The sequence below is a fragment of the Lemur catta genome, chromosome 4 (genome assembly GCF_020740605.2).
Source record: "Lemur catta isolate mLemCat1 chromosome 4, mLemCat1.pri, whole genome shotgun sequence".
NCBI classification, from domain to species: Eukaryota; Metazoa; Chordata; class Mammalia; order Primates; family Lemuridae; genus Lemur; species Lemur catta.
The window spans coordinates 20,843,272-20,867,328 of NC_059131.1; the positions used below are offsets into that span (position 1 = coordinate 20,843,272).

The window sequence follows — 24,057 nt, forward strand, 5'->3', positions numbered from 1 at the left end:
ATGGGAGATGACGTAGAAACCTAAGTAACTATAGAGAAGAAACAAAAGGATTAAGGGAGCAGAGAGTGGGGCTGCAAAGCAAAGGTTAAAGGAGTCATTATGGCTGGAAAGGAGAAAGCTGAGGCGTAATTTAGAGCTGTGACTTTTGAAATATACAAAAGGATATTTTTAAAACAGGCAACTAAGAAACAAACAGGCTCAGCTTGCAGAGAAAGAGCTTGAGGAAATATAAGGGAAAAGCCCTGCTGGGAAAGTCGACCAGATCCACCGTGGCCCTGCAGAAGGAGGTGGCAGGATGCAGATTATGGGGTGGCAGGGCCTGGATCCAAGTGGCCGCCAGGCCCACGGCAGCTCTTTGATTATTACAAGACTGAGATTTCGGGAGAATGGAAAGCCTTTCAATGTATTCTGAAGGAATACACTTTGTACCATATGACATTATTCTTTCTGAAGCTGCTCTTTCCTAAGCCAGCCCTACCATCTCTCTCCCCTCTGCCTAGAGACATGCCAGCCCAGGCCCGGGACCTGGTGGAGCGAATGAAAAGCAGCCCTGTGAGTACAAGCCCCACGGGCCCTGAGGGTGCTGTCTCAGCGGGCTGGAGAGGAGACAGCCCGGCTCCACAGCAACTCCTGCTCTGGGCTTGCCTTTGAGAGGGGCCGGAGGCCCCCGGGAAGCAGGCTTCTGCTTTGCACGCCTCGGGTCCAGGAGGGCAAGGTGGAGCAGGGAGTTGGCTGAGATCGTGGCCTTGGCCTCTGGCAGTTTCCTGCTTTACCCCAGAGTTGGCTTCCCAGAGCCCTATTCTGTAAACGCAAGCGTCTAAAAATAGGCTTCTGGTTCCACTCCAATCCTTCCTCCTTCCCGCTCACCCAGCCCCCTGAAGCTTCTCACTAGCACTTTTTTCTACTGCTCTGTGTGCATGCCTCGGAGTTCAGCTCTGGCAGGACTCCTGTTATGGGGGTGGCTAAGTGGAAAGCTGCCCCCCCCACAGGACACCCACCCAGCCCACCTCTCAGTGTATGCCGGGCACTTCCTACAGCTCCCCTTCCCCACTCGGGCCCTAAGAACTCCTCCGAGGGGCAGCTCAGGGCTCTGGCGAGCTGCATCTCTTGCCCTTGGCTCCTACGAAGGCCTTCGGGTCACATTTCAGAAGGCACGTTAATCCACCCACCTTCAGTGGGCTCAAGGACATGTGGAACACACTGCAGCTTTCTTATGAGGATTTCAAAGGGAAAACAGCCTTTGTCCCCTGTGTGAGCAGACACACACACACACACTCAGTCCTGTCTGTGGCTCTGCTCGCCCCGGTGCCAATGCGAGGGTTGGGGAGGCCCCATTTGCATCTTCTGTTTTGATACAAAGAAGATAAAAGTTACCTTAGGGTTTGTCTAGCCAGCCCCGTGAGCACCTCTGCACATGCCCCTACCAAGGCCTAAACTCAGGATCTTCTGTCCCTGCAGGAAATCAACCTGGAGGAAGACTGGAAGCTGGTCACACTCTTCATTGGTAGCAACGACTTGTGTCATTACTGCGAGAATCTGGTAGGCCCCTGACCAACCCCAGTGGGTAGCAGACAGGTTGCGGCCTCTGGCATCACCCTTGCCAGGCCCTGCCCCTCCCCCCCCATGGTCTCCCAGGCACCCCTGGTTCGCACACGCCAGGTGAGGCCTGGCCTCTTCTACTGCCCAAGTGGCCCCTAGAAAAGCAGCTTCGTTGGTTTCCTGACTCCAGAAGAAAGGTCTAGTCAGAGCCACTCTGGGCACTGCCGAGGCAGCAGCCTTGCTTATCCACATAAATATTGCTCTCTGGTGCCCAGACAGGTGACCAGCACTTCCCACCCATGTCTACCAGGAGTCCCCACCCTGTTTGCGGGGAGGTGAGACAATGTTGTGAGTGGGGTTGGGTAGAATTGAACAGCCTGGACAGTGTAGCTTGCTGTCCTCTGGGGACATCACAGGTTAACCAATCTCAGCCCGCCAGCCTAGAAACCCAACCCCGTTTCTGACGTCATTTCTGTAGGGAAACGTGTCCAGACTTACAAACTTTTGGACTACGTGTTGTTCTAAGTTGGGGACATTCTAATTTATTTGGCCAGAAAAAAAGGCAGCTGCCCTGCCTCTGAGGTTGCAGTGGAAGGTCTGACAGTCACAGGTGGGGGGTGGGGGGAGAAGGCATTTGTCGCTCCTCATGGCTCACAGAGGCCAACTGCTGACGGCTCCATGAGCATCACCTCCCACACGCAGGGGTGGCTTTTCCCTCGGTTCTCCCCGTCACTGCCCGACCTCACGGGGATGTAAACATTGCTGTGTCCTGGACTCCAGGGGCACATGGAAACCAGAAGTGACCCAGAGCTGCCTGTGGACACTTGGGGTAGGGAAACGCCCTCTACTAGCCCCAGAGCACCTGTCCCTTGCGGGAACAGTCAGGTTTATACTCCTGAGAGCATCGTTTTGTGGAAAGGGGCCAGACGCCACCGCCAGGACTAACTCAGGCTAAGTTTCAGGAAGCGGGACAGGAACTCTTGGCACGCAAGATCCCCTCTCCTCCTGTTAACTCTTTAGCTCGGACTGTCATTTTGTTCCCGACACCCCTTCTGGTGGCTGTGGGTGGGGGCTCATTTGTGAAGAGGTGGGGCACTTCCTCTGTGCCCAGCAGTGTGCTTGCTGGAACTGAGCACACAGCACCTCATCCGGCCTCGGCATCTGGTGCTGCTTCCCAGGCACCTCAGTCAATGCTTCCGTCAGCAAGTGTTTCCTGAGCACCTACTATGTACCCCATATACAGCACCCAGGACATGACGGGGCACCTCTAAATCAGCCTCCAGTTGGGGCTATGAGTCAGAGGAGGAGATCCTTGGGCCTAATCACAAGGAAAAGAATTTAGGTGGATGCAGGAGAGCAAAGAGTTCCAGGCAGCGGGACCAGCATGGGCCAAAGCCCAGAGGAAAGAGAGAGCATGGTCATCGGGGCACTGTACATGTCTGGAGAAGGCTGAGGTCAGGTGCCAGAAGGGACTGCTGAGGGAAGAGGCCAAGCTGTGTCTGTGCTGCCTTTGGGTTTGAGGTAATGTAGAGCAGGATAGGAGTGGGGATTGTCCATGGTGTCAAGTAGGGGACAAGGGATGATTTCTAAAAGAGTCTCGGTCAACTAGCAAAAAGGACTGGGCTTCCCAGCCTGGCCAGGAGCACCAAAGCCCCGCTGTAGCCACTCTGCTGCCAGCCCAGGCCCTGGCCCTCCTTGCTTCTATCCTCCTGAGTGGAGCCCAGGGGCCCAAGAGTACCCCCTTTTCCCTTTACAGGAGGCCCAGTCAGCCCAGGAGTACGTGCAGCACATCCAGCAGGCCCTGGACGTCCTCTACGCAGAGGTAGGGAAGGGTGGCTGCAGGTCCTGGGTCCTGTCTGCTGCCTCACAGGGGCGTCCCCTCCCAGGGTGCCCTAGACAGACTGTGTTCAGTGAGATAGATACACATGGCAGAGGTGCCGTGAGTGGGCCCCTGGATGGTATGGGAGGGGCCGCTGCTCTGCAGAAGAAATGCCAACTGGATCAGAGACTGGATCATGTTGCAGCGAAGAGCTTACCTCTGGAGCACTGTGACCAGAGAAGGGACTTCTCTGTGTCTCAGCTTCCCAATCTATGAAGTGGGGGCACTAAGAAGATCCAGTGAGATAATATGAGTCACACCCCTTCTCTGGGCCTCAGTTTCCTCATTGGTAAAATTGGGGGGGGAGTTGGGACTGCAGATGATGCCCCGGGCTCCTTCCAGCCGTAGCCAGCGCCCTTTCCCCACCACTGCCGGGGCCCAGCGAGGACCTCCCCTCTCCTCCCCGCAGCTTCCAAGGACTTTCATCAACGTGGTGGAGGTCATGGAGCTGGCCGGCCTGCACCAGGGCCAAGGCGGGACGTGTGCCACACTGGCAGTGCAGTAAGTGGATGGGTCACAGTCCCAGGGCGAGGGCAACTGGGGCACGGAGGGCATGCAGGCAGCCAGCCAGGCCTGCCAGGGGTGGACATAAGCCGTTAGCCAGGGGCTTAGGCAGTCATCTGGAGTGCCGCTACATGAGTGAATGCCTACTGTATGCAAGTCCCTTCATTTCTCTGGATCCCATGTTGCTTTCTGTGCAGAAGGGAGACATCAAATGATCCTGAAGGCTCCCTAACACTGTCTAGGACTGCAAAGTCCAACCTTGGCAAGTTGCTCCCTGCTCAGAGGCAGCTTAGGGTGATGAGCTTTCAAAACAGCTACAGCTGGCCTCAAGTCCCGGCTCTGCCATTTAGGAGCTATGGATGGGACCATGAACAAACCACATAGCCTCTATGGGCCTCTTACTCCTCACCTGTAAAGTGGGGATATAATACCTTCCTTGTGAGGTCAAGAGGAAATATAGGTGAGGTATACCTGGCCCGCCTGGGGTAGGATCTTAGGAAACAGTTGCTTTTATTGCATCCTTGAAATCTAGGCTTGGAGGCGAGGCACTGTGGGCAAGACAAGGATTCCAGTTGGGGGCTGGAATTCATTAAACCTCTGTTGGAGCCCTGGCAGGAAGTTGCCATCTCCTGAGGCCAAAGGTGTCACTGGAGCTTGTGTGACTATTGCCATTAAGGTCCTATCTGGAGTCAAATGGATTTGCTGTGAAGGTGACCAGCTGGCTCCCTTTCTTGCTGGGAACCCTGGCCTCAGGCAAAAGGGCCCCCCCCCCCACCCCAGGCTGCTGGCATTGTGTTCCACCTTGTCCCAGAGGCTTCACGCTGGCTGCCCTCCCCAGCTGGAGCCTTGAGCAAGAGGCCCAGGAACATGAAGAGGGATTTCCTACCAAGAGACAGAGCTCTCATGGCAGTCTTCCCCAAACCCCAGCCCCCTCTCTACCCTGCCCTTCTCTGGAGAAACCCCAGGAGCTGCGGGCTTGGGGAGGAGTAAGCAAGGAACAGGGAAGGGGTTTCCTGTCCCCAGGGAGCCCCAGGCATCAGGTGCCGGACTCTTCCACCTCCTGGACCTCATGCCCCGAGTTAGGGCTCTGTCACCTGGGTCCAAGAGTCAGCCTCCCAGGCGAGCAGAGCCGGACTGCCCCAGGGGCCTCCACACGAGGTTTCTTGTCTCACAGGAGCAACTGCACTTGCCTCAGATACACTCAAAACTCCCTGGAGATGCAAGAACTGAAGACAGTGAACTGGAACTTCCAGGTGAGCCCTGCAGCCCTCCTCTTCCTGCCCCAGCTGGGAGCACCTCCCCCCTCCCCAACTCCCTGAGCAAGGACTTGGAAATAAGGCGTTCAGCAGGGTTTGGCTGAGCGCAAGCTAGTCCCTAAAAGGCAGATCAGAGCCCCTGGGATATTTATCCAGGCAAATTGAACACCAAGGCCAGGGAGAGGAGGGGAATAAGAAATCCCAAGTGGAAGCGAGGGGAAGCCGTGCCTCTCAGAGTGGACTCCGCTCCTGTCTGCTCCCCTAACACACCCCCTGCTCTCATCTGTCCCCTCTCCGGACATGTCCACCCAGAGCCTTCTGCAAACTGACCCGTCTTCATTCACAAAGCAAGTCTGCTTCCCCCCTCTGAGAAGCTACCCTAGATTAAACTTCACCCTTAGATACCTCCCCAAATCAGATTCAATTTGCACTTGATGGACCCTAAGGCCCCATGTGGCTCTTGTTTTTACACCTTGTCTCATTTTCCCAGATGGATGAACTCCTTGAGGATAAGTACATCTGGTCTATTCCTTTTTTTACATACTATGTTTCAGTACTTAATAAATCCAACATAGGGCCCCGAAATGCAGGTGCTCCTTAGTGGGTGCAGAGTGAATGCACGTGTCACCCCAGCATAGCCCCTTTAGTCACCTTTGTCTAGGGAGAGTTGACTCCTGTCCCAATAGCAGGAATTGACCTGTCTGTCCAGCCTTGCCCGGAAGGTTAAGCAGCATCTCTCCCCGCCCCAGAGTGGCATCTCCAGGTTCTCCTACTGGCACCAGTACGGGCAGCGTGAGGACTTTGCAGTTGTGGTACAGCCTTTCTTCCAGAACACTCTCGTCCCACTGAACGAGGTAAGCTGCGGGCATTTCTGGGAGGCTTGTGCGCACAGGCCTCATCTTGGGCAATAGATGTATTTCCTTCTCTATGTGGTCTTTTTCCTTTTTAATCATTCGCACGCAGCACACTCCTCCCAAGGGTTGATGTTTCTGCTTTACCTTTTTTTTTTTTTTATGGTTGGAACTTAGACGTACTTGGAAAGAAAAAGAGAAAATCAATAGTAACCAAGCTCCCCAGGCATAGCCCTGGTATTTGCTGGATTGGGATAGAATAAAAAGCTTCCTAAAAATATTATTGCTTTTCAACTATTAGGGCAGAGGTGCTGAAAGTAAAAGGGTGGACTGTGGGTGGCTCCAATTCATGTTTGCTTAAAAAGAAAATTCCAAAATCTGGGGCTTTTTCCATTGATGTCTGAGCCAGTTGGCAGCAGAGGGGAAAGGATGAAAGTGGAAATGCCCAGGGGATGGGGGCGGGGGCAGGTGGTAGCACCTTTCCCAGGATGGTAATCCCATTGGCCTTTGGTCACAGAGAGGGGACCCTGACCTCACCTTCTTCTCCGAGGACTGTTTCCACTTCTCAGAGCGTGCCCATGCCGAGATGGCCATCGCACTCTGGAACAACATGGTGAGCGACTGAGGGCCTGGTGGGCTGTGACAAAGGGGGCAATCCAAGGGCCTCAACTCTAAGTCCCACAATGACAAACCTACTGGCTGACATGGCTCCTTTCTCCCCAAAGCTCAAAACGGGGGCACACCTTAGTGGTCCTGACAGATTACTTTCCAAGGATTTGTGTACATACATATACACACACACACCCCTTGTTCTTTCAGCAATGCCAGGGTCCTGTGAGGGGATAACTCTGTAATCAGATTGTGTGACCTTAGGCAAATGAGCTCTCGGGCCATCTGTATCAACGTCTATGAAACAGTGAAAATGACACAGACCTCAGCAAGTAAATCGAGGTCATGTGCCACGGCGCCCAGCACAGTGGTCAGCCTTCCAGCGCTCCAGACTCAACATATTCCCAGCTCTTATTTCTTTAAATATCAAAAAGTGAAAATCCACACAGTTTGTTTTCTCAGGCTGCCACCTATTCCAGTCCTTTCTGATGGGGCAGAAGGGGACTTTATGAAATGAACACACCATCCAGGGGCCCCGGGGACACCTGGCCTGTGCTTGCTTCTGCCCTTGGCAGCTGACCACCAACTACTGAACAGTCCAGCTGGGTTTGCACACAGCCAGTGGAATGCCTTCCCAGTCCGATGGCTTCTTTCATCTAGACTCAGTGGGTAATGCAAGCCCCAGCCCGACCTGTACGTCCCCTTTTTGTCCCATGGCAACTGCACTCCTGGCTCCTTTTATTGCAGTTTCAGGCCCATGGAGTCCCTGCCAAACACCACCATGCAAACATTCCCACACCTGCCAGCCCGTCCAATATGCCCCGCATCTCCCTTGGCTGACTCACAATATTGACTCTCTCCTTAGCTACACCTCCTCCTCTCTAGCAGCCTCCTCTTTTCAGAACTGCTTGTAAACTGGTTTTATCCTTGGCCTATTTAATTACAGACTCAGCTTTTCTCTACTTTTGTTGCCCTGGGATTTTTCTCCTGTTGACATCACATATCTGCCCACTCCTAAAACTTCCATCATCCTCTCTCAGCCCAGGACTCTGAATTACAGCCAAAATATTTCTGAGTTCCCACCCAGCCCCCACAGTCATTTTTAAAAATCAAAGTTTGCACAATGGTAATTCCTAAGAGTAGTTATATTTCTTTTGTGGATCTGGTTTTTGAAGGCTAGCTGTCCTTTCAGTGGCTGAGTCGTGTGACTTTATTCTTTAAAAAAAAAAAAAAAATTCCCCCCGAAGAGGTATCTATTTCCCGAGATCTCAACTGACTCCAACAGACAGGGTCCACTGGTCTCTTCCAGCGTGCATTAACAATGCAGTTCTGGCCTCTTCCAAAGCAGTTCAATAGTACTTCCCACTCACCCAGGTGAGAGGCTTTTTTATTTCATAAAAACAAGTGGGAGGAGCTTAGACCTGAAAACAGAAGGCAAACACTGCCTGGAGCTGTAGTGGGAAGACGAGATTGCCCACGGTTCCCCAGCCATTATTATCTCAGACCTACCCTGAATTTAAAAATAACAAAAACAAAGCAAAACTAAAGTCATCCAAGAGTTTCTTATCCTGTGCTATATAATTTGGGGAAATAATTACAAAGTCCAATGTTTTCATCCAAAGCCATCTTAGACATAAAACTATATAGCATCATGCCAACTTTTCAGATCATCTTTTTCCTTGAATTTTCACCCCCAGAGAGACATAAAATAAAATAAATGGACTGTTAGAGCCGGAACAGATCTGAGAGGTCAGCTAGCCAGAATATTCTTTAACTAAAAGTACAGAGATATGAAGCCATTTGCCTAGCATCACACAGCCGGTAAGTGACACAGGGGGATTAGAAGTCCAGGTTTCCCAAGGCCTCCCTAGTGTCCTGGTCACAACATCACCCTCCCCTGCTCCCAACCTGATAAGCACATATGTAACTGGTGAATTCATGTCTCATAATTAGAGTCCTATGACATAGTGTCTGCAGGCTTTGGCTGAAGTTCCCAGGGTACACTACTGGGGCAACAGACACACTTTAAAACTATTTCTTCTCTTGCCCCTCCTTCTCCAGAGATCTTTGCAAAGGCTGAATCCAGAAATACCAGCAGCAGCAGGGAATGTTTTCCTCTTCTTTTACCTTCTTTTGCCTTCTTATAAAAAGTTTTTCTTTTTCTTTTCTAAGGCCTATGCCTCCACTGCTTCCTGTTCTGTGGAAATCCTACTATGAGCTAGTAGCTGCATTTCCCCAGGTGCTGGGTGACAACTCCAGCCTCCTAATTGGCATCCCTGTCTCCTCCAGACTTACAGCCCTTAGGACAGCAATTCTCAGTGCTAGTTGCATATAAGGATTATCTGGGGACTTTTAAAAATAATTAGTGCCATAGCCACTTTGGAAAACTCTTTGATATATCTAATGACACTGAACACATGTATCTCCTGTGACCTAACAATTCCACTCCTAGGTATATCCCCAATAGATGCACCAAAAGCGTGTCCACAAGAATCTTCATAGCAGCCCTGTTCTCATAACAGCCCCAAACTGGATACTCCCCAAATGTCCACCAATAGGATGGCCAAATAAACCATGGTACATTCACACAATGAATGCTGAAGTGTGTTTATTCTCATTGCTGTAATTTATTTTATGGTGATAGAAGTCAGCACAATGGTCTCTTTGTTTTTCCTTCAGTCTATTAGTATTAGATCATAGGGATGGTCTCTCTCATTGGGGGTGGAGTACTGGAAGAAGGTGGGAAGGGGGTTCTGAGTACTGGTAATATTCTGTTTTTTGATTTGGATGCTGGCATGCTCACTTTATCAAAATGTCTCTGCTGCTCACTTATGACTTGTGTAGGTTAGCTTCGATAAAAAATTTACTTAAAAAAAATACCAATGCCCAACTAAGCTTGTCCCCAGAGATTTCCACTTAATTGGTCTGGGGTGGAAGCTGGGGTTTAGTGCTTTTTGAAAGCTCCCCAGATGATTGTAATGTGCAGGGTTTATGAACCACTGCCTTAAATCGCTCTCCACAGGGCAATCAAGTCATCTGCATAAAAGAAAACCTAACCAGATCACTCCCCAGCTTTCAAACATCCGAGGCCTGACTAACCTGTCCAGCTGCTGCTCCAGCAGTCCTTACCTCTGTGTGTTTGCTCTTGCTCTCCGCCTTATCCCAGACTGCCCTGCTCACCTCCACACTCAAGTCAGGTGCCAGCTCCTGCAGGAAGCCGCCTCTGAAGTGGGCCAGGGGCCCACCCAGCTCCACTGCACCCTGCCCAGCCCTGTCATTTGCTACATGGTCGGAATCCACAGTGCTCGCCTTAGGAAAGGTTGGCTCTAGGAAAAACAACTCCATTTCCTGTGGCCAACTCCAGGCTGCCTCCCTCTGCTCCCAGCTTCTCCACTCAGGTCTTCATGACTTCAGTTCATCCAACCATTCATTCATTCAGCAACTACTGACTGAGCACTGCTAGGTACTATTCCAGGTGCTGGGGATTCAGCAGTGAAAAAGACAAGAATATCTTTGCTCTCATTGAGTGTACAGTCTAGTGGGGAAAAGTAGACAAATCAACAAGGTGATTTCTGATGGTAACGGTCAGAGAGGAGGCGGCCTCAATGAAGAGGTGACAGGTGAGCTGAGAACTGAATGTCAAGAGGTTGCCAGGCAGCGATCCGGGGCCAGAGTGTTCCAGGCAGAAGAAATAGAACCCACATGGGCCCAGAATCAGGAATGCGCTTGAAGTGTCCAAGGAACTTAAAGGCTAGTGTGGCTTGAGGGACACGAACAAGGTCAAAGAGGCAGGCAGGGGCCAGGTCCTCAGATAACTCTGAGCGGGGGGGGGGGGGGGGGGGGGGGGGGGGCAAGGTGCTCTGGGGCTCACCCTCCACCGCGCGTAGAGATGGGCTGGGAGGAAGCAAGGCTGGACTTGGAATGACCGTCAGGAGACTGCAGGTGTCCTGTAAAGGAGGCAGAGGGCTAGGACGGGGGTGATGGCAATGGAGGAACTAGGATGTGTTCAGACTGGCTGGTGGATGAGGAGAAAGAACAAAGGATGGCTTCTTGGTTTGAAGTCTAAGAAATTGGGTGGGTGGTTGAGCTGGTAGAGAGAAATCGGCTTGGGAGGGAAAATGAAGAGTTCTATTTTGGACATGGGAAGTGTGATAAGCTGTTAAATACAGATGTGTAGAGTTCAGAGAAGGTCAAGGCTGGAGATTACAAAAAAAAGCGGGGTTATTAGCACAGAGGTGGTATTCACCACCACAGGATTGACTGAGAGCTCCTAAAGAAAAAATAGGTGGAAAAAAGTGTAGGGCCAACTACCCAGCCGTAGGCATTCATTCCAACTTTTGATGCCAGCAAGAGATGAGAAGGGGGGAGGCAGGTACGAGGGGAATGAGAAAAACGTGGTATCCAGGAAGTCAAGAGAAGTGAGTATTTCAAGGAGGAGGCGTCCACTTTAACGAATGCTGCTGAGAAGCGAAGCAAGATGAAGACAAAAAGTGACCATTGACTCTGACCACATGGAGGTCATTGGTGACCTTGACCAGAGCTTCCGTCCAGTGATGGACACTGTAGACTGACTAGAATGAGTGGCAGAGAGGATGGGAGGTTGGGAAGTCCAGCCAGTGACTGAGACGGCTCTTTTGGGAAGTTGTGAGAAGTACCAGCCACGGGGGCTGAAGAGGGCGTGGGATCGAGGTGATGTGATCAAGACCTTCCTCTGTGCCAATTAGTTCCTAGGTTCCTGGAATATCACTGCGACTAAGCTGGCCCTTGGCATTCATTCTGTCCCTGGGTTGTTCTGTTACCATAGGCTTGAGTTTTCCCAGCTCTAAGAAAGTGGCAATAGTGCTATCCTACCTAGGTAAGCCACCCCCGATCACATGTGCTTTCATGTCCTCTTCTCATCTGATGCTCACAACGCAACACATCAGGACAGGATGTCAGTGCCCACCCTACCCTCGGGGGAGCTAAGTAGCCTGCCCAGCACTGTGCAGCTCATTATCCACTGAGTCAGGACCCAGCGATCTGCCTGTTGTGCTCCATCTAGTCACCTTGCACCTCTCCCGGGACCAGAGCTGCCCTTCCTCCTCCAACTGTGTTACTAAGGAACAAGTATAAAAGACATAAAAGGCTTAGGACAACAGAAAGTGAGGTCATGGGCCAGGTGTGGCCCCTAGCCCAGGCGCCATTCCTTCACTTCCCTCACTGGCTGCGCCTGGTGGTCAGGGACAGGCGGGAAGCCGATTGGACAATGGGTGGAGGCTGCGCTGTCAGGACAGAGTCTGCCAGTAGGTGATGGTGCCCGGGGCCAGGAGGCGCTGGCCACCTGCCGGGCAGGCTACTGGCTAGTGACGCTGGGGAGGTGGGAGCAGCAGCTTTCAGCTCATTCTCAGAGGGTCCTGGGATCAAAAGTGTTGGGCAGAACTCACTGAACCACAGTTACCCCCGGGGATATTTCAAGGAAATCTTTTCATTTCTTTGTGCGTGGAAAACACACAAAGGGACTCAAGTGAGAAACTCCAGTTTCCTAAGATTGACAAGCTAAGTGTGGTAGCGATGCCATGGTAACCAATACTTTTTCAAAGTTTTCCTGAAATTGACTAGCCCCACATGCTTCAAGAAGTTGGTAAATATGATTATCATCGTTTTATAAAACTGGAAATACAGTGTCTGCAATCGCAGCCACCCACAAGGGAAGCCGGAGATGGACGTTTTGGTCCCAGCCCTGCCACAAAGTCTCTCCAGATTCTGGACTGGTCAGTCTCCTGGGCCTTGGCGTCCTCCCTGGCAAACCCAGGAGCACAGCTTTAAGGTCCTGCCCTGCTCTCACAGGCTCTGATTCATCCCTTTGCAAGTCAGATGTCAGCTCCATCCCTGCGTCCCGGTACCCCCGGGCTGCTGGTCTCTGCCCTAGGTCTTGCCCGCTTTGCTGGGTTCAACCCACCCTCGCAAAGGGCGGGCGTCTGGTGTGAGCCACCTCCTCCTCCCAGCTTTGGAGAGAATCAAGGTGTCCTTTTTCTCTCTTTAGCTGGAACCAGTGGGCCATAAGACGACCTCCAACAACTTCACCCACAACCGAGCCAAGCTCAAGTGCCCCTCTCCCGTGAGTAAAGTCCTGCCACCTGGAGGCACAAAGCCGTCCCAGGGCAGGCTGTACCCTCCTACTCACTGCCATGTTCTCACTGCCACTGAAACTCTCGGCTCCTCAGGGCCTGGGCAGCCGGGGAGTGAGGGGAGGGAGCACTCAGCAGCTCCAGCTGATGGGAGGAGTCTCAGTCAGGGAGGCAGCCTGGGAGCCCTGGCCAGGTGTCTTGAGTCTTTACTTCTGAGGGCTCTGATGCATCCAGGGGCTCTCCTGTGCCAGGCACCGTAGCAGGAGCAGAAGACCAGGGGGCAAAGACAAATAAGGCACAGAGTCTGTTCCCGGAGCCTATGGTCCTCTTCTGCCCTCTCCACACCTTCCATCCTCACCTGGCCCCTGACAGAGCCCCGACTTGTCTCCCCAGCTCCCCTCTCCCCTTCCTGTCCACCCTACACTTGCTACCACACACAGATCAGCCTTCCTGGAAAGTAACTTGTCTTGTCAGGGATGTTTGAAATCCTTGCCTGGTCCCCACTGCCTGCTGACCAGATTCCAGCGGGCAGGGATTCACCTCCCTCCATTATGCACTCTATGCTCCTGGCAGAAGAACCCACCTCCCAGACAAGCACCATGACTGCCCACATCCGCGCTTTCACTCTGCGGTCCGCTCATCCTAGGGCTCAATCTCCCGCCTGCCCCGGAAAACATTCCCCTCTCCAGGCCCTCGGGGCTGGGCCCCGCTCTGTCTCTGCCTTCTGTTCCCACCTCCAGACACGCATATGTGGGTCTCCCTTTTCTCTCTGTACCTCCCCTGGACACTGACCCTTTCTCCTTTATGACGTGACTGTTTATGCACACATCTCATCTCCCTGCTGGGCAATGAGAGGAGATATCACATCTTAGCTCTACGTAATCATCGTAGCTCCCGGCATGGGTTTGACACAGCAGGCTCTCAATTAAGGGTCACAGAGAGAAAGAGTGGGGAGGTGGAAGGAAGGGACGGACCCAGGGAGGCAGTCCCAGTGCCGCCTCCTCTCCCCGGCCCGGCTCATTTCTGGTCCTTTAACCTAATACAAAACCAGCCGTCCTTCCCCACCGACCTTCCTTGACCCCTGGGTGTTCCTGGGCTGGGGCAATGGGGACAGTTGTCCAGTAGTGACTGAGAGGACACGGGGTGGGAGCTGTCCCATGGTCACCTATCAGTTCCCGATCTTTCAGCTTCAGGTTTGACAGAGAAGGAGACGCTGGTGAGAAACTGAAAGGCCACAGCGAGTGTTGACCACTTTAGCTCCCCAGCCCCCTGCAGAAGGTTTGGGCGCGGCATAAATGCAGGAGCTTTACAAAAGGGAGGAGCAGCGAAAACATCCAGGTTATTGTGCCATCTGGTCTCACGGCTGGGACGCGGCAGGTCTTAGCTAGGCAGACGATGGTTGACGGAGGCCGAACACCTCTGACCCTCCCCTTCTCCTCCACAGGACAGCCCTTACCTCTACACCCTGCGGAACAGCCGGCTACTCCCAGACCAGGCTGCAGAAGCCCCCGATGTGTCCTACTGGGCCATGCCTGTGGCGGCGGGAGTCGGCCTTGTGTTGGGCGTGGTCGGGACAGTGGTCTGGAAGGGTGTGAGAGGCCGCCGGAGGCACGGTCCCCCGTGAGCCCATGTGTGAGTCCTCAGCCTACGCTCCCCAGCCACACTTCCCCAGCCCGCCCGCCTCAGCCACTCCTGGCCAAGACAGACTCGCTTCAACACCTGGCATCACAGGAAGCCAAAGAGACAGTCACGACTTATTGGTTCCTGGGCTTCTTCCAGGCCTGTGCTCCTGGAATGGGCAAATCTAAATAAAATCCAAAGCTATTTCATTCTCGGATTAGCCTGCCTGAAGCACTTGCCTTCCATCTGTGGGCGACACAGGTGTGGGAGCTGGAGCTTTCGCGGCCTGCCCCCCGCAGAACTGCACAGCCCATGGCAGACCAGAGCCCGGACTGGCCCATCAGGCTCCGTCTCACACCACCACGGGCATGTCCTTGGTCACCAAACCCACTGTTTCTAAGGCAGGGAACATTCTGGTCACCACCAGGTGCTGGCTGGAATTGTGGAGCTGGCTGGCCACCACACGGGGCAATCCAGCACATACCTGCTAAGCACCTGCTTTGTACCCAGGACCATGCAGGGCACTGTGGGGCCTCCAAGGCTGTGCATGTCACAGCCTGGCCAAGGAGACAAATGCCTTCAATAAACAAGAAGCCACACGACAGTGTGTCATTAAGCACTGGGGCGTCAGTAGGTAAATGTGTCTGCTTGCTTTAGGGAATAGGAGAGGTTCCTTGGGGAAAGTCTCCTGGAAGAGAGCAATTTTGACATGTCATTTGGAAAAAAAAAAAAGATTGGAACATAAATACCTCTTTTATCCTCAACCCGATTTTCTTGAGGGGCTACGTCCAGGAAAGAATTCCCTTTTCTACATTACCAGGTTTCTGAGAGAAAGCTAGAGAGAATGTGGAAACACAGGCTGCCATTCACTTAGCCCCTACTAGGGGCAAGGCCCTGGGGCTGAATGCCTGACACAGATCGTCTCTTTCATTCTGCACAAAAACCCAGGGGGAGGGTAACGAAAAGTTTTGAAAATAGAAGTGGTGGTTGCACAACTTTGTGAATGCACTAAAGGCCACTGGACTGTTCACTCTAAGAGGATTGATTAATTGTCTATAGTGAGGATTTCACCTCAATAAGAACAAAAAAGATTCCAGAGAAGTAGACGTCATCTTCTGCATTTTAAGTATCTCTCTAATCTCAAAAGCCTGGGATGACAAAGAACCTGAGATAGAATCCCAGACACAACACTTAAAGTGTGTGGCCTTTGTAGCCAACCCCTGCCCTAGCCTGAGCCCACTTCTCAGATTCCTCATCTGTAACACTGGAGTAAGAGCACACATTTTTCCTGTCTCATAAGCAAAAATAAGAAACTGTATACAAGTGCTCTGTAACTCTAAAATACTGCACAAATGAAAATAGGTTGGTTTTTCCTCTGTGAAGAATTGAGATAGGGCCTGACTTTTGAGGAAGAGGAGAGACCTAGAGGGGGTTTGGGGAACTGGGGCAGCACTCTGAGGATGAAGACTGCCGGCCTTCCTCCCACGAAGGTCCATCAGCTTCTCTCCCTCTGGTAAAACAGCACAGAGAACCCAGAGTCCCCACACCCAGTTCTAGTGCTCTTCTGGGCTTCAGTTTCTGTTTCTGTACAATGGGAACGATGTGCCTTCCCCCCACTTCTTCCTATGGACTGAAAAACGTGGGGACTCAATCACACATCCCAGCTCACACTCCTGGCTTAAGACACCGTAACAACAAAGATAACCCATTAAATCTAAGAGTTCATCACCTCCCCTTTTTTTTCTTTTTGATTCCTGCAAGCTTCCACTCCTCCAATAGCTCCTACCTCAAAGCAGCATGAAATTCATAACCACAAGTCTACCCTCCCTTGGGTTGGAGGTTGAAATTTACACTACAGAATAATCCAGAATGAAAAATGAACAAAGTGGTCCCAGACTGGTTAACCAAGGAACACTTGGGAGAAACAGAGAAATCTTCTATGGAGGGGCACAACCACAAAATAGGCCCAAATTCCAACAAAATACATGCTAAAAAGCCAAAAATTTAAAATATGTGAGAAGCAGCTACTTGAAACTGGTGTTATTATATACATACTGGCTATACGCCATGTTCTTTTCTTTAGGGAAATGTTGAGTCTAGTTAGAACGACACCACAGCCACACCATGGACAACGCCACCAAATGCTGAGCAAGCTACACTCTGCGGCATTCCCTACTGAGACTTCTGAATTCAGAAAAGAAAGATTAGGTCAAAGCCTTCATAAAAGACATGGAACTTTAATAGAGCTCTGAAGGATGAGAGATGATTTGGTTAGAGGCCAAATGGAATGGGGTCATTGAGATTGGGAAAACTCCATGTAGACAGAGTTTACATGGTATGTGCGGGAAACAAGAAGAAAGCCAGGAAAATGAGGACGCATGAGCTGAATGGGTGGATTAAGGGGACACGATGGAATGGACAGGGAGTTAATGTGATTACATTGTTATGATGGTTGTAATATTAGGCTACATTTGATTGGGGAATAGAAATGTTCCTGGGAAAAGATTAGTACAAAGAAAATACTAATAAGAGTTGACATAGTTAGAGTGTTTGCACAATGGTGGGCCCCGCGGTGCACAGTAATGAAACTTCACACACCCTGTTATCGTACCGTTTTTACAGAGAAGGAAACCAAGACTCAGAGAAGAGGTGATTGGCCCAGAGTTATACTTTCATTACATAATGGGACATTCGTCAAAATGAATGCTGGAGTCCAGGGTGGGGGAATATACCAAAAATATAAAACAACAACTGCTTCCTGCAATGAATTGGGCCAAACTGCAAATAAACGTGGTATAAAATAAAAATCTAGAAAAGGTGGATATTATCTTCACAATGTAATGATGGCACCATTATTCCTCTGCTTTCAATTGGTCTGAAGAACAGCCATCTCCAGCTAACAATCTATGATTTTAAAAATTAGCTATACGGACTAAGATTTATTTTGCTAGTGTATATGTAGAGTTGTAGCAGCTAATAAATCTTTTAATTAGAAAAAAGATGGCAAAACACAATCCCTGTTAGAATCAGACATAACTGGCAACATTTTATATAACAGCATTGAAGACTGTTTAGAAAGATCAAAGACAAAAGGAATTTAAAACATAAGAACAAAGCATTATTTTTAAAAAACAAACTCAGACTTGTGAAATAACTAAGAACCAAATAGAAATTCTAGAATGAAATATCAGGGAACCAATATTTTTTGTGTGTTTACTGTATGCCAGGTGGTGTTTTGAGCAAGTCCATATTATTCATTAATCCTCATAATAGCCCAATGAAGTAGGTGCTGTTATTACACTGATCTTACAGAGAAACTGAAGCAGGTTCTGTGTCTTTCCAATTTTTTGGTAAGAATTAAATGAAATAGGGGAAGGAGCTGGGAGGCCAGACACTTTCGTGTACCCCATGGGCGGGTACTGTGTGCCCCCCCCCACCGCCAGGGAACCTGGGGGACTTGGACAGAGCAGGTGCCCAAAGAGCCAGCACCTGCTGCCAAAGCCTGGGTGGCCTCACCTAGCCACACTTCCCATGGCCCATGGGAGGAACACATACCCTCAGTGCCCGTCACCTGCCATCTGCACAGTGCAGCCACTGCCATCACCACCTGGAAAGCCCCATTGCAGACGGGCCTGGGTGAGGCAAATGCCAACACAGCCACTGATGCCAGAACTGGGTGGACTACCCCACCACAGGCTGGCCCTGATCATGGCCCTGCCACGGCAGCCCCATGCTAACCACAGGGAAACAAGTGAGACACAGGAGAACAGCAGTTAAAGGCTCACAGTGTATCCATCCCTCTCCTACCTGTTCAGTCTTCTGGAGTAGGACTCACCACACCATCCAGGAACCTCTCCCTCTCTTCACCAAGCAATAGATGTCCCAGCAGAGAAGAGGTATACTGCAAAGCTATCTGTTTTGAGCTGAGAGAAGAGGTTTCAGATGAGAAGGAACCAGCATAAGAATTTTGGCAACATGAAAAAACAGGCTGTTTTAACACACCCAAAAGATCACAGTAGCTCTCCAGCAATGGACTACAACCAAAAGGAAACTGTTGAAATGTCATATATGTAATTTAGAATATGGATGGCAAGCAAGATCAATGGGATTGATGAGAAAGTTGAAAATCAACACAAAGAAACCAAAAAAGTAATTCAGGACATGAATGAAAAAATTCACTAAAGAGATAGATAATATAAAAAAAACATAATAGAACTTCTGGAAATGAAAAGAGTCATTTAGGAAATTTCAAAATACAGCAGAAAGTTTTAATAAACTAGACCAAGCGGAAGAAGAAATTCCAGAGCTTGAAGACAGGGCTTTTGAATAAACCCACTTAGTCAAAAATGTAGAGAAAAGAAATCAAGAAGAATGACCAATATCTCTGAGAAATATGGGACAATGTAAAGTGAATGAATATAAGAATTCTAGATATCCCTGGAGAAGAAGAAGAAAAAGCAAAAAGCATGAAAAATCTATCTGAGGGGACAAATGAGGAAAACTTCTTTGGTATCGCTAGAGACTTAGACATCCAAATACAAGAAGGACATTGAACACCTGGAAGATTGATGGCAAATAGGACATCATGAAGGCACATAATCATCAGTCTGGCCAAAGTTAAAGTGAAGGAGAAAATTCCACAAGCTGCCAGATGAAAGCATGAGGTAACTTACAAAGAAAAACCCATCAGACTAATGACAGACTTCTCAACAGAAATTTTATAATCCAGAAGGGATTGGAGTCCCATATTTAGTCTTCTCCAACAGAAAAACCATCAGCCAAGAATTTTGTATCCTGAAAAACTAAGTTTTATAAATGAAGGAGAAATAGTCTTTTTCAGACAAGCAAGCACTAAGGGAATTTGTCACCACTAGACCTGCCCTACAAGATATGCTTAAAAGTGCTCTATATATGGAATAGAACAATCAATACCCACCAGAGTAAAAACACCTCAAAGTTAAAACTCACAGCTCTTACAACTAGGTAAAAATCAACATGATGAACGTAACAGTATCTCACCTATCAATACTAACTTTGAATGTTAATGGTCTTAATGTTCCATTTAAAAGATATAGATTGGCTGAATGGATTTTTAAAAATGCAAATATAAGCTGTCTCCAAGAAACCAATTTAACTTGCAAAGATTCTCACAGACTCAAGGTAAAGGGGGGTAAAAAAAATATTCCATGTAAATGGAAACCAAAAGCAAGCAGGAGTAAGTATTCATATCAGATAAAACAGACTTTAACTCAACAATGGTAACAAAGGACAAAGATGGTCATTATATAACAATAAAGGCAACAATTCAACAAGAAGATATAACCATCTCAAATATATATGCACCTACCACAGGAAATCCCAGATTCATAAAATAAATTCTGTTAGATCTAAGAAAGGAAATAAACAGCAACCTCATAATAGCCAGGTACTTCAACACTCCACTGACAGAACTGGACAGATCACTGAGGCAAAAAAAAATCAATAAAGAAATACTGGACTTAAACAGGACTCTAGAACAAATGGACCTAACAGACATTTACAAAACATTCTACTCAAAAACTGCAGACTATACATGCTTCTTATCAGCACATGGGACGTTTTCCAAGATAGGTCATATGTAAGTCCATAAAGCAAGTCTCAGAAAGTTCAGAAAAATTGAATGTATCTTCTCAAACCACAGTGTAAATAAAACTAGAAATCAATTCCAAGAGGAACTCTCAAAACTACACAAATACATGGAAATTAAATAACCTGTTTCTGAACAATCCTTGGGTCAATGACAAACTCAAGATGGAAATCAAAAGATTTTTCAAATTGAACAACAAAGACAACACAAGCTTCCAAAATCTCTGGGATACAGTAAAAGCAGTGTTAAGAGGGAATTTTGTAGCCTTAAATGCCTACACCAAAAAGAAAGATCACAAATTAACAACCTAATGTGACACCACAAGGAACTAGAAAAAGAAGAACGAAGCTAGCAGAAGAAAAGGGACAACAAAGATCAGAGCAGAACTTAATGAAATTGAAACACAACAACAAAATACAAAGGATCAATGAAACAAAAGTTGGTTCTTTGAAAAGATAAACAAAATTGATAGGCCACCAATAAGATTAACCAGAAATAGAAGAGAAACGACACAAATAAGCTCAATCAGAAATGAAAAAGGAGACATTACAACTAATACCACAGAAATACAAAATATCATCTATGACTACTATGAAAACCTCTACACAAACTAGAAAATCTAGAGAAAATGGATAAATTTTTGGAAACACATACCTCCCAAGCTTGAATCAGGAAGAAATAAAAATCCTGAGCAGACCAATAATGAGTAGTGAGATTGAAACAGTAATAAAAAAAATCTCCCAACCAAAAAAAACCCTCAAACCAGATGGATTCACAGCCAAATTCTACCAGACCTACAAAGAAGTACTGGCACCTATGGAAACTGTTCCATAACATCAAGAAGGAGGGAGTCATCCCTAACTCATTCTATGAAGTCAGTATCACCTGATACCAAAGCCAGGAAAAGACACAACAAAAAAAGAAAACTACAGGCAAATATTCCTCATGAACATAGATGCAAAAATTCTCTACACAATACTAGCAAACGGAAACCAATAGCACATCAAAAAGATAATGCGCTATGATCCAGTGGGTTTCATCCCAGGGATGCAAGGATGGTTCAACATATGTGATTCACCACATAAACAGAATTAAAAACAAAACCCATACGATCATGTTAGTAGATGCAAAAAAAGCATTCAACAAAATCCAGCACTTGGCCGAGCACGGTGGCTCACACCTGTAACCCTAGCACTCTGGAAGGCTGAGGCGGGAGGATTGCTTGAGCTCAGGAGTTCGAGACCAGCCCGAGCAAGACCAAGACCCCATCTCTACCAAAAATAGAAAAAAAGTTAGCTGGCCATGTGGCATGCACCTGTAGTCCCAGCCACTCGAGAGGCTGAGGCAAGAGGATGGCTTGAGCCCAGAAGTTTGAGGTTGCAGTGAATGAAGATGACACCACTGCACTCTAGCCAAGGTGAGAGAATATGAGTATGTCTCAAAAAATAATAAAAGAGGCCAGGCATGGTGGCTCACGCCTGTAATCCTAGCACTCTGGGAGGCCGAGGCAGGTAGATTGTTTGAGCTCAGGAGTTTGAGACCAGCCTGAGCAAGACCAAGACCCCATCTCTACCAAAAATAGGAAAAAAGTTAGCTGGCCATGATGGCTTGCACCTGTAGTCACAGCCACTCTGGAGGCTGAGGCAAGAGGATCACTTGAGCCCAGAAGTTTGAGGTTGCAGTGAATGATGATGATGCCACTGCACTCTAGCCAAGGTGAGAGAATAAGACTCTGTCTCAAAAAAGAAAAAAGAAAAAAATCCAGCACCTCTTCATGATAAAAACCATCAACAAACTAGACATAGAAGGAACATACCTCAAAATAACAAAAGTCATGTATGACAAATCCACAGCCAACATCATACTGAATGGGGAAAAGTTGAAAGCATTCCCCCTAAGAACTGGAACAAGACAAGGGTGCCCACTGTCACTACTTCTATTCAACAGAGTACTGAGGTCCTAGGCAGAGCAATCAGTCAAGAGAAAGAAATAAAAGGCTTCCAAATCAGGAAAGAGGAGGTCAAACTATTTCTGTTTGCAGATGATACGACCTTGTATCTAGAAAACCCTAACAACTCCACTAAAAGACTCCTAGAACTGATAAATTCAGTAGAGTATCAGGTTACAAAATTAATGTACACAAATCAGTAGCATTTCTATATACTTCTAACAGTCAAGCTGAGAGTCAAATCAAGAACTCAATTACGTTCCTTCAGGGTAGAGGAGGGAACATGAAAAAAAAACTCAATTATAATAGCTACAAAGAATAAAATACCGAGGAGCATACTTAACCAAGGAGGTGAAAGATCTCTACAAGGAGAACTACAAAATACTGATGAAAGAAATCATAGATGACACAAATGGGAAAACATCCCATGCTCCATGCTCATGAATTGGAAGAATCAACATTATTAAAATGTCCATAGTGCTCAAAGTGATTTACAGATTCAATGCAATTCCTATCAAAATACCAATGTCATATTTCACAGATCTAGAAAAAACAATCCTAAATTCCATATGGAACCAAAAAGAACCTGAATAGTCAAAGCAATCCTAAGCAAAAAGAACAAATCTGGAAGCATCACAGTACCTGACTTCAAATTATACTACAAGGCTACAAGGAACCAAAACAGCATGGTACTGGCATAAAGGTAGACACATAGACCAATGGAACAGAATAGAGAACCCAGAAATAAAACCATATAGCTACAACCTATTTTTGACAAAGCAGACAAAAACATACACTGAGGAAAGGACCCCCTATTCAATAAATGGTGCTGTGAAAACTCGATAGCCATATGCAGAAGAATGAAACTGAATCCACATCTTTCACCACGTACAAAAATTAACTCAAGATGGATTAAAGACTTAAATGTGAGACCTGACACCATAAAAATTCTAGAAGAAAACATAGGAAAAACTCTTCTGGACATTGGCCTAGGCAAAGAATTTTTGACTAAGACCCCAAAAGCAAATACAGCAACAACAAAAATAAATAAATAGGACTTAAACTAAAAATTTTCTGTACAGCAAAGGAAATAATCAACAGAGTAAACAGACAACCTACAGAGTGGGAGAAATTTTTCACAAACTATACATCCAACATGGGGCTAATATCCAGAATCTACAAAGAACTCAAATCAGCAAGAGAAAAAAAAAAAACATCAAAAAGTGGGCAAAAGATATAAATATTTTTTCCAAAAGAAAATAGACAAATGGCCAAATATTTGGAAAAATGCTCAACATCACTTATTATCAGGGAAATGCAAATTAAAACTACAATGAAATGCCACCTTGCCCCTGTCAAATTTGCCATTATTAAAAAGTCAAAAAACAACAGATGTTGGTGCAGAGTCGGTGTAAAGGGAATGCTTATACACTGTTGGTGGGAATGCAAACTAGTACAACTTCTCTGGAAAACAGTATGTATTGCTCAAAGAACTCAAAGTGGACCTACCATTCGATTCAGCAATCCCACTACTTGGGTATCTGACCAAAGGAAAAGAAGTCATTTGATAAAAAAGACACCTGCACTCGAATGTTTATTGTAGCACAATTCACAATTGCAAAGATATGGAATCAACCTAAGTGCCCATAAACTGATGAGTAGGTAAAGAAAATGTGGGGTGTGTGTGTGCATATATATATATATGCACACACACACCATGGAATACTATTCTGCCATAAAAAGGAATGAAATAATGTCTTTTGCAGCAACTTGGGTGGAGACCATTATCCTAAGTGAAGTATCTCAGGAATGGAAAAACTAATACCACATGTTCTCACTGAAAAGTGAGAGCTAAGCAAGGAATATATATAGTCGTAAAGCAGTGTAATGGACATTGAAAACCAAGAACAGGGGAGATTGGGAGGGGGATAAGGGATAAACATCTACCTATCGGGTACAGTGTATACTACACTGAAAGTCCTGACTTCAGCATTATATAATTCATCCACGTAACAAAAAACACTTATGTCCCCTAAATCTACTGAAATAAAAAGAAAAAATTAAATGAGATACAAATAGTTAAAGAAATAGGTATTGAATAATTAGCTCCTTCCCTCC

The 24,057-nt window shown here is 47.7% G+C and overlaps 1 protein-coding gene across 1 annotated transcript in view; it reads left to right on the forward strand.

Moving 5' to 3' along the window:
• The window catches only part of PLB1 (phospholipase B1), a 121,696-nt gene extending 106,732 nt beyond the window's left edge, over positions 1-14,964 (forward strand). The window contains exons 51-59 of the mRNA XM_045549311.1: positions 501-552; positions 1,459-1,539; positions 3,296-3,361; positions 3,828-3,919; positions 5,097-5,175; positions 5,928-6,032; positions 6,547-6,642; positions 12,661-12,735; positions 14,190-14,964. Coding sequence (XP_045405267.1) covers positions 501-552; positions 1,459-1,539; positions 3,296-3,361; positions 3,828-3,919; positions 5,097-5,175; positions 5,928-6,032; positions 6,547-6,642; positions 12,661-12,735; positions 14,190-14,369 — 826 coding nt within the window. The 3' untranslated portion in view covers positions 14,370-14,964. The remainder of the gene's footprint in view (positions 1-500; positions 553-1,458; positions 1,540-3,295; positions 3,362-3,827; positions 3,920-5,096; positions 5,176-5,927; positions 6,033-6,546; positions 6,643-12,660; positions 12,736-14,189) is intronic.
• The last annotated feature ends 9,093 nt before the right edge of the window (positions 14,965-24,057 follow it).